At 40.9% G+C, this 17,547-nt stretch overlaps 3 protein-coding genes across 7 annotated transcripts in view; all 3 read left to right on the top strand.

The window, feature by feature from the left end:
* The window catches only part of LOC126022982 (retinol dehydrogenase 16-like), an 85,928-nt gene that overhangs the window by 32,078 nt on the left and 36,303 nt on the right, over positions 1-17,547 (top strand). The window contains exon 6 of one of the 5 annotated variants that reach the window (XM_049784022.1): positions 136-154. The exons of the other annotated variants lie outside the window; for them this stretch is intronic. The gene's annotated coding sequence lies outside the window, so the exon portion shown is untranslated. Of the gene's footprint in view, positions 1-135; positions 155-17,547 lie in introns of those variants that run through there. 5 annotated transcript variants of the gene reach the window in all.
* LOC126022160 (retinol dehydrogenase 16-like) overlaps positions 1-17,547 on the top strand; it is a 44,804-nt gene that overhangs the window by 6,097 nt on the left and 21,160 nt on the right. The window lies entirely within an intron of this gene.
* The window catches only part of LOC126023061 (retinol dehydrogenase 16-like), a 47,092-nt gene continuing 36,303 nt past the window's right edge, over positions 6,759-17,547 (top strand). The window contains exon 1 of the mRNA XM_049784112.1: positions 6,759-6,833. Coding sequence (XP_049640069.1) covers positions 6,762-6,833 — 72 coding nt within the window. The 5' untranslated portion in view covers positions 6,759-6,761. The remainder of the gene's footprint in view (positions 6,834-17,547) is intronic.

Genomic DNA, 17,547 nt, shown 5'->3' with positions numbered 1-17,547 from the left:
TAAGTAGCCACTGAAGGCCCTGAACCTCATGATCCTCCTCATTCCTTGGTGGGCTCCCATTTAGGAGGGTGTGAGTAGCTGATGGGACTCAGGCCCCAATGACTCTACAGTGCCTATTTCCTGTTTTGAACCTAGGCAAAACTTGAAATGGATGGACATGTCCTGGAAGACAAGAAGATACATTTGTACTGAAGATACTGGCTGCAGTGGTAAAAGAAGAAGGTCTTCTCGCATGAATCATCATCCTCAGGTGCATAATTATGCAGAGGGCTCTGCACAGTAGGCTACAAAATCAACACATCAGAATCAACACAATCGACACTACAGAATCAATCAACACGTCAAGCAAAATGTAAAGAATTATTACATTATCAAAAGTGTTCAATAAATATATATGTATGATTCAAAAAAGCCTGCAACCTCTAATTTACTTTATTTTCATTTGTATATTGTATTCTATTAAAAAATTAATACTATTCAACTGAATAGTAAGCACTATTGTACTTAGAAAAGTAAGTTGTACTCAGAGCTTGCTCCTGGTTCAACTATGCTCTATTATACTCAAGGGTCACCCCTGGGGCTTGGAGAAACCAAATGAAGTACTGGGAATCAAATTTGGATCGACTGTATGCAAGGCAAATATTTAATGTACTATCATTCCATTTGCATGAAAGACTTAAAGGCTGGTAATGAAAGGGGCCAAAGAATAGGTCAACAGTGTGGTACATTTCTTTGCATGTGAGAAAGATAGATTAGATCCTTGACATCCCCTGATCCCCAGAGCACTGTTGGGAGTGGCCCAAAACCTCAAAATAAAACAAAAAATGAATAAAAATGAATAAAGGCAACTATCAAGACAGGTTACTATGGTAAAGAGCTAGAAAAATACTACTTCAGTGTTTTGTACATTCTCTTTCCTAGAACCTATAAATTTCTTAAAATGGCAGAACATTAACACTGATAATCCTTTGGTTTTATGATGGGAAATTTATTACACAGCCAATGTCATTACACAGGTCCATATCATTGGAATGGGGGGGGGGCAGAAGAAAAAGTCAGGGTGAGGAGAATTCCCTTTGACTTTGCTGCTTTACAAAACAGAAGAAGCAATTACAAGTAAGATTTGGGGGAAGCTTCTAAAATATAGAAATGGAAGAAAATATTTCCTGAGATCTCCAGCAAAGCCCTCGGTCTTTAACACTATAGTTTTAGTCTAAGGAGACCGGTTTCAGACTTCTCACCTCTGACCTCTAAGATAATGTGCATTGTTTTATGTCCTAAACTTGATAGTTATAGTAAGTTATAGTAAGAAAAAAGAATACAATGAGGTTTATGGAAAGATATACCGAATCCCACCCAGGGAAATAATGGGTTGCTGTGCTGGAAATAGGTTCTGAGGTGTCAACAAGAAAGCAAAGTTTTTGGCCATATGTAGAAGCAGAAACCTTCTGAGTTCTTTCCCCAATTACAGGGCCATCAGAAGAAAATGTGTGGTGATTATGAAAGAGAATGGCTAGTTATATTTGGTACAGAGTTGGCTCTGGTGGGAGAACAATCAAAAAACTGCCTTCCAAATAAAAATATTTCCCTGTTTACATATTGCATTATCTCACAACTTTATCATTCTGTTATTCCTTTGAGCAAACATATCTTTGCTAATAGCAGGACAAGTAACTAGGGAACCATATCAATACATCCCATACTATGAAATACCTTTATATTCTCCTCCCTATTTGTTTCCCTGTTTCTAGACATACATACCTAAAAATTAGTGTGTGAATATGGCACTGCTCTATAAAATGTGCCCATATGCTGGCTCTTTGTGAATATACTCTTACCTTTAGTAAATTTATCTTATTTAGAAACAATGCTCCTTTCTTCATGTTAGACCTACTCTTTAATTATTGAGTGTACACTTTACTTTAATAAGCTACTTTATTTCTTATTTTCTCCTGCTCTCAAATCTTTTTCTGTGAGGAAGTCAAGAACCTAGACTCCGGGGCTGGAGATATAGCATGGAGGTAAGGCATTTGCCTTTTATGCAGAAGGACAGTGGTTCGAATCCCGTCATCCCCTCTGGTCCCCCGTGCCTGCCAGGGATGATTTCTGAGCATAGAGCCAGGAGTAACCTCTGAGCACTGCTGGGTGTGATAAAAAAAATAAATAAATAACAGCTGAATTTTCCTGCACCAGTGAGATAGAAAACTAAAAGCTAAAAAGGGAAAATTACAATTTTTGCCTGATTAATATCAAGAAAAAAATTTTCTTAAAATATCAATAAATAATAATGGAAACCCAAAGCAAAGTATAAAAAAAAGAAATTCTTGGGGCAGGAGAGATAGCACATCAGTGTTTGCCTTGCAAGCAGCCGATCCAGGACCTAAGGTGGTTGGTTCAAATCCCGGTGTCCCATATGGTCCCCCGTGTCCTGCCAGGAGCTATTCCTGAGCAGATAGCCAGGAGTAACCCCTGAGCGCCACCGGATGTGGCCCAAAAGCCAAAAAAAAAAATTTCTTTTTTGGATTTTGTTTCTTTGTTTGTTTGGAGGACACATCTAATAGCACTCAGAGATTAATCCTGTCTCTATACTAAGAAATTCTACCTGCAGGCCTCCAGGAACCATTAACTCAATGAAGAGAGACTGAATGAAAGTGGGCCACATGTAAGGCAAATGCCCATACCAACTGTGTTATTGCTCTGACCCCCATCAAGAAATTCTTGAGGGGCCTGAGAAATAGCACAGTGGTAGGGTGTTTGACTTGCAAGGGGCAAACCCAAGACCTACAGTGGTTTGAATCCCTGCATCCCATATGGTCCCCTGTCCCTACAACGAGCAATTTCTGAGCTGAGCCAGAAGTAACCACTGAGCATAGACGGTGTGATCCAAAAACCAGATAATAATAATAATAATAATAATAATAATAGTAATAATAAAAGAAACTCTTGAAACTACACACTTGATATTAACATTGTTAGGATGTGTCAAGAAGAAATTGGCTACTTAAAATTTAAGATACAATCTACTATAAAATTTAAATGGCACATATCATTATTCAGATAAAACACTCCCATTCAAAATTTAGAAAATCATTTTCTCCTTCCCTTTCTTCCCTTCTATTACTTTTCTGTACCTTCTCTTCCCTTCTGTTTTGTATTTGTGAAGAGAAGGGTGAGCACATTTGCTTTACTGTCCACTCACTTGGCTTATGAGGCAAGAAAGGAGTTGTACACTTTGTTGTAATCACAGTCAGACCCTAACACCACTTGTTTAAGGCTTCTTAATTCCTAATGCAATTTTTAGTACTATTATGTAGATGTACCGCATTTTATTAAGTCACTCACTTCAACCTTAGATTTAGTTAAATTAGAGAGGCTGGAGCCATAACACAGCGGTAGGGAGTTTGTCTTGCAGGCAACCAACTCAGGATGGACCCAGATTTGATTCTGGGCATCCTGTAGAGTCCACCAGACTGCCAGACGCTATTTCTGATTGCACAGTCAGGAGGAACCCTTGAGCACCGCTGGGTGTGGTGCCCCCCCCCCCCAAAAAAAAAACGCAGTTATAATCAAGTAAAGTACCTTTTCCGAGGAAGCACTTGATCATATTTTTCAACTGCAAGCTTTGGGTCAGTCATTAGTCTGACTAACCCCAAAGGGCTTTCTTCTAGGTTTTCGAAGAGATAGGCTGCATTTCCCCCCTTTACTTCTGGTTAAGAAAATTTTATTAGGAATTAAAAAAGCCTTCAACAAGCGCTGTTGGGACAACTGTTCAGCCACATGCAAAAAGGGGAACTCAGACCTTCATCTAACAGCAAATCCAAATGGATTAAAGACCTTGATATCTGACCCAAAACCATAAGGTATATAGAGATATATGTAGGTAAAACTCTTCATGACATTGAGACTAAAGGTATCTTCAAGGAGGAAATATAACTCTCTAAACAGTGGAAGCAAAGATAAACAGATGGGACTATATTAAGCTGAGAAGCTTCTGCACCTCAAAAGAAATAGTGACTAGGATACAAATGCCATCCTCTGAATGAGAGAAACCACTCACTCAATACACATCAGATAGAGGCTAATATCTAAGATATACAAGGTACTGACAGAACTTAACAAGAAAAATATATAACCCAATCAAAAAATGGGGAGAAGAAATGAATAGACACTTTCTCAAAAAAGAAATACGAAATGCCAAGAGGCACATGAAGAAATGCTCCAAATCATTAATCATCAGGGTGATGCAACTCAAAACTACAATGAGGTACCATCTCACACCACAGAAACTGGCACACATCACAAAGAACAGAACCAATCAGTGCTGGTGGGGACATGAAGAGAAAAATACTCTCATTCACTGCTAGTAAAAAGCCATCTAGTCTGCCTTGCACGTGGTCAACTCAGCAACTCAGTCAACTCAGTTTTGATCCTCAGCATCCCATATGTTTTCTGAGTTCTGCCTAGAATGATTCAGAGTGCAGAGCCAGGAGTAATATCTGAGCATAGCTGGATACCATGGCATCATAAACCTTTATGAATTCAGCACACCAGAGGCATCCTTAGATTTTCCACGTGGGGAAAACTGCAATGTCCCCCATGGGGTTCCTCAAAAGGCCCACTGTGGACGCCTTTTCCCCCTGCGTATATGGTTGAGTAATTTCCAAAGAGATGCTTGGCATTAATTATCTCAGGCAAAATTGTGGCCTCTATCAAATAATTTGGCTCAGAAATTCCAGCACCAAAGATTACAAGAGAACCCCTTTTATGGCTATAGAGAACCCTAAAAGTTCAGACAATATTTCAAATATGTCCTTGCAGCTGAAGTTTCTGGTAAACAAGGGTGAAATTGACTCTGCTCAGAAAATAGGAAAACACATTTCAAGAGATTTGGTTTCTTCCTGTACTTGACAATAGAGCCCAGCCCAGTGAAGATCAAGTTTCTAGATATTTCTTACCTCCTCCTAACCTTGTTTTGCATTTGAGGTTGGTTGTTAAAAGCTACCCTGATGTTAACTTTTCTTTTGCAATTAACCTTGTTAATTGCCTTGTTATTGTAAATATCTTTCTCTGCACCAGGGACAGGCTTACCCCTATAAAAAAACCCTGTTTGGAAAATAAACTTGTCGCACTGCTGCTAGAAGACTTGTTGACCTCTCCTACTCTGTGTGGTTTCATTTATTTCATATTTCATATTTTTCCGTGCACTGGTCCCGGAAACCCACTCTTTCTGAAGTGAATTCATCGAAATCCCACTGGCGCTGCAAGACAGAAGCCGTTTACAGCAATTGGACATGGCCCAAACACAGCAAAAATAGGGCTTAGAGTATATATACACAATGGAATACTATACAGCTCTCTGAAAGAATAAAATCATGTGGGCCCGGAGAGATAGCACAGCGGCGTTTGCCTTGCAAGCAGCCGATCCAGGACCAAAGGTGGTTGGTTCAAATCCCGGTGTCCCATATGGTCCCCCCGTGCCTGCCAGGAGCTATTTCTGAGCAGACAGCCAGGAGTAACCCCTGAGCACCGCCGGGTGTGATCCAAAAACCAAAAAAAAAAAAAAAAAAAAAAAAAAAAAGAATAAAATCATGTAATTTGCAACAACATAGATGAAAGTAGAGCATATCATGCAGTGTAAAGTCCGTCAAAATAGAATAAATATAGGGTGATGTCTCATATGTGGATTAAAGGTACACAGCTTGAAAGCTACAAAGGTTCAAAGGAAATGCAAAAGGAGAGCTAATTCACAAAATTGAGTTGGTGGGTGAGGAGGGGAGGGTTTGAAAGGGTGCAGTGTTGGGGTTCTTGAGGGAAGGGAAGTAGGTACACTAGTAATGGGTCCACTGTTAGAATTATGTGCATGAGAAACCATAATGAGCAGAATTATAAGTTACCTAACATCAATCAATAAACTTAAAAAAATAGAATTGGTGAGATTGTACAGTGTGTAGGGTGCTTGCCTTACACATTCAATGGCAAATGGGTTCCATCAAGGACATCCTCCTATGGTCCCTAGGAATGATTCCTAAGTGCAGAGCCTAGATAACCTCTGAGCAGTGCCAGGTGTCCCTCCCATGCGCTGCCCCTCAAATAATCCAAACATCCTGAGGCATTAAAATAAATACAATAAAAATAAAGTTAGAGTTGAGTGATTACCATTGTGCAATTAAACACCACTATTAGGAGCCAATATTGTCAAAATAAAAATTTTAAAAAATTATTATAATTAAACAAAGGTTCTATAATGTAGCTCTGGGGAAGTAATTTTGCTGAGTCATTCTAGCTGCTCAAAGCTGATTCTTGAAGGCTACTGCATAACAAACTGAATTCTATATGTACTTTTTATCTCTGCAAACCCTCATGGAATTCTTTCAGTTAGCTAAAACATGGAGTAGTCATGAAACATGCTAATTTATGTCAACTGTTGAAAATAAGAGGATACCTGCTACATATCTATCCTTTTGAGTTTTATAGACTCTAAGTTTACTATTTCCAACTTTATAACACTGAAATAAATGTATATATATATATATATGTAAAAAACCTTATTAGGCACATATGAATTTTTCTAAGTTTCCCAATAAAAGCAACCATTTCCTTCAAAAAAACCTGAGAAATGGAAACCTTCTGAGAAACAGAAATGGGCTAAGAGGGAACACTGTCAGCTGCGCCTTCTAGTGTTACAGCAAAGAACCACCAGGAGGCAATGGGCTCAGCTTTAGCTAACACCAGAATTACCTGTTATGCCCCGCCCACAGAGGATGCAAGGCCACTGCTTGTGTCACTTCAGTACTGCCCTGGATAGTGCTGCATTGCAACCCAGCAGATTCCAGGTGAGTGAGAGTCCATATAGGCTTTTTTTCCACCCCTCTTCACTCCTAAGCTCCTGTCGCTTCCTGGCCAGTATAGAGATACTGAGTCCATGACGCCTACACTCACATCATCCAAAATGTTCTACAACTTTGAAAGTCAGAGTGAGGCTCAGGCCTGGGGAGTGGGAAGTGTCTCTCTGCGTGGCTCCTGGAAATGTATGGGTTGAAGAAGTTGGGGTCTTGAGAAAAATATCTGCAGTACCTTCCCAGGAACTAAACTCTAATTCCCCTAGGAATGTCCAGTCTTTTCAGGGTGGAGCTGTCTTGAAGGCTTCCTAAACCTCTTACTTTCCCTGAGGTTCCTTTACATGGGTCAGGACTAGGAAAGACCCGAAGTTCTTAGGCAACAATAGAGACTGTCTCTGGGGGAGCAGAGGGGCCTCCCACACATTCCCAAGCCTCAAGTGGCCCTGCAGATAAAGTGAGCAAATCCCCTGTTGCTCTTTGTGTTTGTTCTCCTTGAAAAGGTCTGGAGCCTTTGACTGCTGAGGGTTGAAGCCTCTCCTCCACTGTCCTCCTTCCTCCCAGTTTCCTGCAATCAGAGACAGTGAGGGCAAAGAGGGAGAGGCCTGGAATGGAAAACTGGCTCCTAATCCTGCCCCATGCAAGCCCTGTTGTACCCCCTTATTGAGTCCCCTTCTTCTGACGTTCAGGTTAGGACACATATCCAATACAAACTTAACTCACTTCCCCTTGGAAAAATTCCCTGCTAGACTGAGATTCTAAAACCCCATTCCTGATCAGGGCAGCCACTTTGACAATCTCTAAGTGCTAAATCAGGGGAACTGGATATAGGGTCCTGTAACCCCACCCCGCATTCTTCATGTAACTTTACCTACAAGAAAGACCCTCCCCTTTCTGGGAGGGGCCTTGGGGAGGTTACAAAACGTTTGGCCTCAGGGACAAAAGGGGATTTGCATGGATGGAGAAGGAGCAGGGGAGAGGTGGCTAAAAGACAAGTTAGAAGGCAGGGCAAAATGGGAATCTAGCGTAAATGGTTATGATATAGGCCACATACGTTGGCCAAGGCTGAATAAAGATGATCTCTCGGGAAATCTGACTGCGTGTGAGTTTTCTATCCGCCTCTATACTGAACTTGCAGACCGCTGGCTGAAGGGGGTTGCAGAAACACTTATCCTGAGTTGGAGGAGAAAGGCCTCCATCACCATCCACCACCATCCACCACCATCCAACTCCATCAAAAGGGCCTCTTAATTATTTAATTCTACAGGGTCCTTATGTGCATGAATTTCAGGAGAGAGAAAGAAGGGGTAGGGAGTATGGTTGGAGAAATACATTTGATAATTCTTAGTCATCTAATGGCATCTAGTAGGACTGGACAAAATAGCAGAGTTTTGCCTCTCTAACTATAGTTTGCACTTCTCGTGTCATATACCCTTGAACACTTTGTTTTCAAATAAACTTATTTGGGGCTATCAATAAATATTTTATTTATATACTAATAGACTCTAGATTGTATACAGGGGTGGGGAACAAAATTCGACACAAAGAGCCAAAATGTTAACTGTGAGAGTCAGAGAGCCACACCACGCAATGACCTGCCAAAACAGAAAAACACTCACACAAAAGCATCTAATTTTAACAATAATCTATTAAACACATATTGCATTTTGTCATATTGATTGAGGGTAAAAATCCTGTTCACCACCCTGGTATGGAATGTCCTGCACCAAAAGAAGTCATAAGTGGAAACAGCTTAGGAAGCCCTGAGTATAGTATGCAATGAAAACACACTCAACTAAAAGTGGGGGAGGGAGGATGAGCAAAACCTTTACACTAGTCTACAAACATACATCTGCATATTCCATATCACCTGCCTCTACACTCTTTCTCTTTCCTGACTCTCTTTCTCCAGGCTATGTGGCTTTACGTGGTTGCCCTGGTGGGCCTCTACCACCTTCTACGCTGGTACCTGGAGAGGCAGGTGGTGAGCCAGCTGTGGGACAAGTACGTCTTCATCACGGGCTGTGACTCGGGCTTCGGGAACCTGCTGGCCAAGCAGCTGGACCTGCGGGGCTTGAGGGTGCTGGCTGCGTGTCTGACTGAGAAGGGGGCCGAGACACTGAAGGCACAGACTTCAGACAGGCTGGAAACTGTGATCCTGGATGTCACCAACTCAGAGAGCATCGCTGCTGCCACCCAGTGGGTGAAGGAGCGCACGGGAGACAGAGGTATCACAGGCTGCTCTATCTGTGTCTGTCTATGTCTCTGTGATTAAAGGGGAGACCACAGGTGTACTCCCTGGCAGAATCCTGGGGGCTTTCAAGATTTGAATCCCATAATCTTTTTTTTTCAGTCACTCGTGGTTTGTGAAAGAGTTTTGACCTAATGAGGCAGGAAATGAAATTGAATCCTCAGCAACAGAACTCTTTTGTTTTTGTTTTTGTTTTTTTTTAGATTACATATATGTAATTTATTTAAGCTCAAAGGTTACAAACATGTTCATATTGAGTTTCAGCCAGAAAAAAACACAAAACTTTCACCAGTTTAACTCTCTCCACCTTTGTTCCCTCATTTCCTACCTCCCCTAATCCTGCCTCTGTTCAAGACATTGTTGTTTCTGTCTCTATCATTGTCATGGTAGCTGTTTGGGTAGTTATTTCCCTAACTGCACTTACCACTCATTGTATTTTGGAGGATTTTTTTTCTTTTTTAGACTTGGGGGTCTGAGGGTCACACCCAGCAGAGATCAAGGGTTACTGGATTACTCTTGTCTCTTTGCAGAGAAATAGCTCCTGTCAGACTCAGGGCACCATATGGGTTGTCAGAGATCAAACACAGGTCCCTCCAGATCATCTACATGCAAGGAAAAGGCCCTTTTGCTGTGTGATCTCTCAAGCCCCACTTACCACTCTTAGTGATAAGCTTATTATCATAGGCTGGTCCTTCCAGCCTTCAAGGAGATCTCTTTTCTTGATGCTAATGTCGAAGTTCCTTTGGACTGCTCTCAAAAGGGACTTGACATGGGTCAATAGGCACTCGAGGCCACAAATCTTAGTATTTTCTGTATTAGTCTTGGTGAGCAAGTTTCCTACTTGGAGGAATACCCCTTATTTTCATCTGACATAACAGAACTTTATGGAGTTTTCAAAGAGTGGCAAAATTATTCAGAAATCATGTTTCCAGCTTATTGGAAAATAGTTGGTGGTAGCTACTGCATCTCCAAAGATGGTCCTGAGTCCCTTTTGTGAATCATTGAGATCTTTATTCATTGTATTATATCCATTCACTTCTCTTTATTGAAAATTCTTCCCTGTCGCTTCCCTCTTGCTCAGTGCCTCCTTGTAATTAATATTTAGGGCATAGTTAGGGTATAGAAAGACTTTGCACACACATAAAATTGCATAAGAGGGGCCAGAGACATGGCCCAAGGGTAAGGCATCTGTCTTGGACATGCTAGCCTAGAATGAACCATGGTTTGATCCCCAGCATCCCATACAGTCTCCCAATCCAGGAGTGATTTCTGAGTGCACAGCCAAGAGTAACCTCTCAGTGTCACCACGTGTGTTAAAAAAAAAGTTCAGGGGCCAGTGAGGTGGCGCTAGAGGTAAGGTGTCTGCCTTGCAAGCGCTAGCCAAAGAAGGACTGCGGTTCTATCCTCCGGTGCCAAATGTTCCCCCCAAGCCAGGGGCAATTTCTGAGTGCTTAGTCAGGAGTAACTCCTGATTATCAAACGGGTATGGCCCAAAGAACCATAAAAAAAAATGCAGGGGAATATTTATTTAAAAAGGGAGGCTACAACAGAGGTATGTGAAACCAAAAGTCTCAGGCTCTCTCTATAATCCAACAACTGGCAGGGCCTGAGCTCCAGTGCTGAAGGTAAACCATTTGTTTCTGTTCTACCCAATTGCTTACAAACTTTCCATGTCCACCAATGAATAGTGTTGGACCTCCAGATGTACCCTCTCTTCACACACATCACAGTGTTGCTCTTCTATCCCCTGCGTCCAGGTCTCTGGGGTCTGGTGAACAATGCTGGCATCTCAGTGCCCATAGCTCCCAATTTGTGGATGACCAAACAGGACTTCGTGAAAATATTGGATGTGAACTTGTTGGGAGTGATTGAGGTAACCCTGAGTCTACTGCCCCAACTGCTGAAAGCTAAGGGCCGTGTGGTCAATGTCTCCAGTGTTGCGGGTCGTGTGTCCTTTATTGGTGGTGGCTACTGCATCTCCAAGTATGGCATTGAGGCCTTCTCAGACTCCCTCAGGTAAGAGCCATAGGAGACTATCTTGTGGGGCTCCTACTACTGTACATCTAGGGAGCCTTTTCCTTCCATCACCTACTTCCAGGCTCTCCTTGATCCCCCTAAATTCCATCTGCTTTGAAATATCCATTTCTATGTTCTGGGTATTCAGATGGAACCTGACCTATAGAGAATGCTTCTCTTATCTTTCTCTGGAGGAGGCCTCAACATAATGGAATTGAAGTAGAACTAAAACCTGGACCCCATGATGTTAGCCTCATAACATTGAGATCCAGGAGACTGTGAGATGGGCTTAGAGCCTTGGATTGTATTTGTTCTGACAACTCCTGTGAGTACAAATTAAGTGTGGAGAGGAGGCAAGTCAAGGCGAGGCAATATAAAAGTAGTATGTGGAGACTGCAGTGGGCATATTTTCAGCTGTAATACAGATAGTTCTGGATGACGATCTGAGTTAAGGTTTGAAGCAATGACTTGCTGACCTCATTCTTGGCAAAGAAGTCAGGAAGGCTCCTGAGTTAGGGATGTGTTCTGGCCAGGCCAGGGTACATCTTATTATCAGCACAGGCTGTTAATCACAGGATCAGTGATGGTTTGGATGTGACTAGAAATAACAGAGTATATGATGAAGTGGTGATTTTCTGTAGGTCTAATCATCTAGAGCTAAACTTTTGATACATTAGTTATTTAGCAAAATGTTTAAACCCTGTGTAAAGATTATATCATCAACCCTGCTATTGTTCCAGTGTCAAAGCCTGAACTTTCACACTCCACACTTTCGAGTTTATACCACCTTTGTTCTAAATGAAATTATGTGGTTTCTGTTCATTGTGTTTCTTGTGTGCTTTGTCTTCCAAGGCATCTAACCTTATTTTTCTCTTGTCTGTTTTCAGGAGGGAAGTGTCATTCTTTGGAATGCAAGTGGCTATTATTGAGCCTGGGTACTTTAAGACTCCCATATCCAATAGTGAGACTCATATAAAGGCTTTCCACAGTTTGTGGGATCAGTGTAGTCCAGAAGTCAAGGACATCTATGGCAAGAACTACCTGACAGCCTGTAAGTAAATTCTGGACTATTGGAGGGTTGCAAATCGTTCTCTGGAAGTCTCAGTCCTTCATTAATGCCAGTGTGGGTCCTTGTCTATGTCAGTGGGGACATAGACAAGTGAGAACATTTACAACCATCTTTATGATATATGGTTATATTAAGCAAGGTATAAATCTGGACTTTTAGTCTTGGAATCCCTCTCTCTCTCTCTCTCATCAGAATTCATTTTTTTGGGAGAACTAAAACCAGATGTTGCAGATGCTCTTGAATTCATGAGAACCTGTGTAAAAGAACCTGAGTTTAGGAGATAGGCTTGTAATGTCCATCGATATCTTCAGGACATGTGATGAAATATTTCATGAAATCCAATTAGAATGGTATCATGTTGCAGTTGTTCCTGGGTTATATTTGAGAAATGCAGATAAAAATCATGGAAGTACTATATTATACTGTGCCTCCACAAACGACAGCTGCCACACACACACACACATACACACACACACACCACATATTATTTTTAGTGTATCTCCCATCTCTAAAGAAAACAAAAAGCGAGCATAGTAAACCTTCGGCTATTGTATTAATGACTTTATTGGTGGTACAATAATTTTTACAAACATAATTGCTAATGAACTCTCTCTTCTTATTTCATTTTTTTAATTCTCTATTATTTTTGTATTTCTTAATAATTTTGCTTTCTGTCATGTTGAAAAATGTATTATGTCAACTATGTGATACAATTTATTTTAAAAAATAAATATTACTGTTAAAAAAACTCCTGGGACCAGAGAGATAGCATGGAGGTAGGGCATTTGCCTTGCAAGCAGAAGGACAGTGGTTCGAATCCCAGCATCCCATATGGTTCCCCGTGCCTGCCAGGAGAAATTTCTGAGCTTAGAGCCAGGAATAATCCCTGAGCACTTCCGGGGATGACCCAAAAACAAAAATAAACAAACAAAAAACTCTCCATGGAAGTAATGTGAAGCCTGAATTTGAGAGGGCACAGAAATTATTAAAAATTATCAATGAATAAACTCGAAGCTTAAAAATAAGGAATAGAGAGTATATTTTAATTATCTTTCTTTTCTCATAGCAATTAAGTCCTTGCAAGACTTGGACTCACAGTTGTGTGAGAATCTGACCTTGGTGACAGACTGCATGGAACACGCCCTGGTCTCCTGTCACCCTCGCACCAGATACTCCGCTGGCTGGGATGCCAAATTCATCTTCATACCCCTGAGCTATATGCCCACCTTCCTGGCAGATGCCTTCTTCAGATGGAAAGCCATAAGGCCTTCCAAGGCCCTGTGATGCGCAGATGAGGTGCATCATAGGGTCAGGTTATGTATTGAGTGAATGGTGAGAAGTAGGGGAACCCCTATGGTCTTCTTTATCCCTATCCCTTTCCTTAAGGGACATTACATAGGATTCTGGGATATTAGGAACAAAGAGACGCTTTGGGGGGGGCAGAGGAACAAAGACCCATTAGCATATATCAAGTGGCCACTGAAGGCCATGAGCCTCATGATCCTCCTCTTTCCATGGGAGACTCCCATTTAGGAGGGTGTGAGTAGCTGATGGGACTCAGACCCTAGGGCTCTATAGTGTCTATTTCCTGTGTCTTGATCCTAGGCAAGATGTGAAATAGATGGTTATGTCCTGGAGGACAAGAAGAGCCCTCTGTACTGAAGATGCTGCTGCAGTGGTAAAAGAAGAAGGTCTTCTAGCATGAACCATCAGCCCCAGGTGCATAATCACGGAAGACTGTCGCCATAGAGTACTGCATTCCTGGTCCTGCATGGTGGGATACAGAATCAACACTTCAGAGTCAACAGAATGGACACTACAGGATCAATTGACATATCTAGCAAATTGTGCTGTGAAGAATTATTACATTATCTACAGTGTTCAATAAATAGATGTTTATGACCCAGAGAGACCTGCAACCTCTAGTTTTACTTCATTTTCATTTGAGTATGAAATTGTATTAAAAAATAATACTATTCAAATGAATAGTAAGTACTATTGTATTTATAGGAGTAAGTTGTATTCAGGGCTTGCTCCTGGCTCTACTATTCTCTGTTACGCTCAAGGATCACCCCAGGGGCTTGGAAGAACCATGTGAAGTGCTGAGGAACAAATTTGGATTTACTGTATGCAAGGCAAATACTTTACTTGATGTATTATCACTCCATTTCCAGGAAAGGAAATTTTAAAGGCTGATAATGAAAGGGGCCAGAGAATAGGTCAACAGGGATGGTACACATTCTTTGCATGTGAGAGAGCTGGATTAGATCCTTGGCATCCCATGATTCTCAGAGCACTGTCCAGAGTGGCCCAAAACCTCAAACTATAACAAAAAAATGAATAAAGGCAACTATCAGGACAGGTTACTGTGGTAGGGAGCCAGAAAATAATACATCGTTTTGTACATTCTCTTTCCTAGAACCTGTGAATTTGTTAAAATGGTAGAGTATTAACACTGCTAATTCATCAGTTTTATGAGGGGAAATTTATTGCACACAACCAATGTCATTACACAGGTCCATATAATTGGAAGAGAGGCAGAAGACAGGTCAGGCTGAAGAGAATTCCCTTTGACTTTGCTGCTTGACAATGCAGAAAAAGGAACTCCAAGTTAAGATTTGAGGGAAGCTTCTAACAGGGGTCCTTAAACTTTTTAAACAGGGGGCCAGTTCACTGTCCTTCAGACTGTTGGAGGGCCAGATTATAGTAAAAACAAAAATTATGAACAAATTTCTATGCACACTGCATATATCTTATTTAGAAGTGAAGAAACAAAATGGGAATAAATACAATATGTGCCCCGCGGGCCATAGTTTGAAGACCCCTGTAAGATACAAAAGGGAAAAAATATTTCCTGAGATCTCAGTTGTAACACTATAGTTTTAGTCTAAAGAGACCAGTTTTGGACTTCTCACCTCTGAACTCTAAGATAATGTGCATTGTTTAATGTCCTACGTTGTGATAGCTTAGTAATGAAAGAAGAGTACAATTAAGTTTTGGAGAGAGAAACAAAATCCCATCCAGGAAAATATGGGTTGCTGTCCTGAAAATAGTTTGTGAAGTGTCAACAAGAAAGCAAAGTTTTTGGCCATGTGTAGAAGCAGAAACCTGAGTTCTTTCCCCAAGTACAAAGCCATCAGAAGAAAATGTGTGGTGATTATGACAATGAATGACTAGTTATATGTGGTACAAAGTAGGTCCTGATGGGAGAACAATCAAAAAACTGCCTTCCAAATAAAAATATTCCCCTGTTTAGAAAATGCATTGCTACACAACTTTATCATTCTGTTCAGATATATGCATTGCTTGAGCAAAGATCTCTTTGCTAAGATAAGGACAACTAGTGAACCATATCAATACATTCCATACTATGAAATACCTTGATATTCTCCTCCCTATTTGTTTTCTTATTTCTAGACATATATATCTAAAAATTATTGTGTACATAGCACTGCTCTATAAAATATGCCCATTTGCTACTCTTTATAAGTGTACTCTGACCTTTAGTAAACTTGTCTTCTATAGAAACAATGGTCATTTCTTGATATTAGATCTGAACTTTACTTATTGAGTGTCTGCTTTGCTATAATAAGCTACTTTATTTCTTTCTTTCTTTTTTTTTTTTTTTTTTTTTTTTTTTTTTGGTTTTGGGTCACACCCGGCAGTGCTCAGGGATTACTCCTGGCAGGCATGGAGGCCATATGGGATGCCGGGATTTGAACTAATGACCTTCTGTTTGAAAAGCAAACACCTTACCTCAATACTATCTCTCTGGCCCCAGCTACTTTATTTCTTATTTTCTCCTTCTCTCAATTTTGTCTGTAAGTCAAGAACCTAGAATCCTAGAACAAGGATAACAGGTGAATTTTCCTGCAACAGTGAGATGGAAGAAAAAACTAAAAGCTAAAAAGGGAAAATTACAATTTATGCCTGATTACTACAAGAAAAAAATCCTTAAAATATCAATAAATAGGGGCCGGGCGGTGGCGCTAAAGGTAAGGTGCCTGCCTTGCCAGCGCTAGCCTTGGACGGACCGCGGTTCGATCCCCCGGTGTCCCATATGGTCCCCCAAGCCAGGAGCAACTTCTGAGCGCATAGCCAGGAGTAACTCCTGAGCGTTACTGGGTGTGGCCCAAAAACCAAAAAAAAAAAAAAATATAGCAATAAATAATAATGAAAACACAAAGCAAAGTATAGAAAAAAGAAATTCTTTTTTGGATTTTGTTTCTTTGTTTGTTTGGGGGCCACACCTAGTAGCACTCAGAGATTACCCTGGCTCTATGCTTAGAGATTCTACCTGCAGGCTCCAGGGACCATTAATTCAATGAAGAGAGACTGAGTGAAAGTGGGACACATGCAAGGTAAATGCCCGTACCCAATGTGCTATTGCTCTGACCCCATCAAGAAATTCTTGAGGGGCCTGAGAGATAGCACAGCGGTAGGGTGTTTGCACTGCAAGCAACTGACCCAGTCAGTGCCAACAGTGCTTTGAATCCCTGCATCCCATATGGTCCCCTGTGCCTACCATGAGCAATTTCTCAGCAGAGCCAGAAGTAACATCTGAGCACAGACGGTGTGATCCAAAAAACAATAATAATAATAATAATAATAATAATAATAATAATAATAAAAGAAATTCTTTAAGCTGCACACTTGATGTAAACATGGTTAGGATGGGTCAAGAAGAACATTGGCTACTTAAAATATAAGATACTATATACTATAAAATTTAAATGGCACACATCATTACTCAGATAAAACACTCCCATTCAAAATTTGGAAACTCATTTCCTCCTTCCCTTTCCTCCCTTCGATTCCTTTTCTCTTCTATTCCTTCTCTTTACCTGTATTTTTGTATTTGTGAAGAGAAGGGTGAGCACATTTGCTTTAATGTTCATACACTTGGCTTATGAGGCAAGAAAGGTGTTGTACACTTTGTTGTAACTGCAGTCAGACCCTAACACCACTTGTTTAAGGCTTCTTAATTCCTAATGCAATTTTTTAGTACTGTTGTGTAGATGTACCACATTTTATTAAGTCACTCATTTGTATCTTAAATTTAATTAAATTAGAGAGGCTGAAGCCATAGCACAGCGGTAGGGAGTTTGTCTTGCATGCAATCAACTCGGGAGGGACCCAGATTTGGTTCTGGGCATCCCATATGGTCCCCCAGACTGCCAAGAGCTATTTCCGAGTGCAGAGCCAGGAGAAACTCCTGAGCACCACTGGGTGTGGACCCCCCACCAAAAAAAAAAAAAAAACAGGCAGTTAAAATCAGGTAAAGTAGCTTTTTACAGGCTGCATTTGATCATATTTTTCAACTGCAGGCTTTGGGCCAGTCATTAGTTTGAGGCTCCATTTCTCCCCTTTATTTC

Source organism: Suncus etruscus, chromosome 11 (assembly GCF_024139225.1).
Source record: "Suncus etruscus isolate mSunEtr1 chromosome 11, mSunEtr1.pri.cur, whole genome shotgun sequence".
NCBI lineage: Eukaryota > Metazoa > Chordata > Mammalia > Eulipotyphla > Soricidae > Suncus > Suncus etruscus.
Note: the sequence above shows the minus strand (reverse complement) of the source record. Positions and strands in the feature narration are given on the sequence as shown.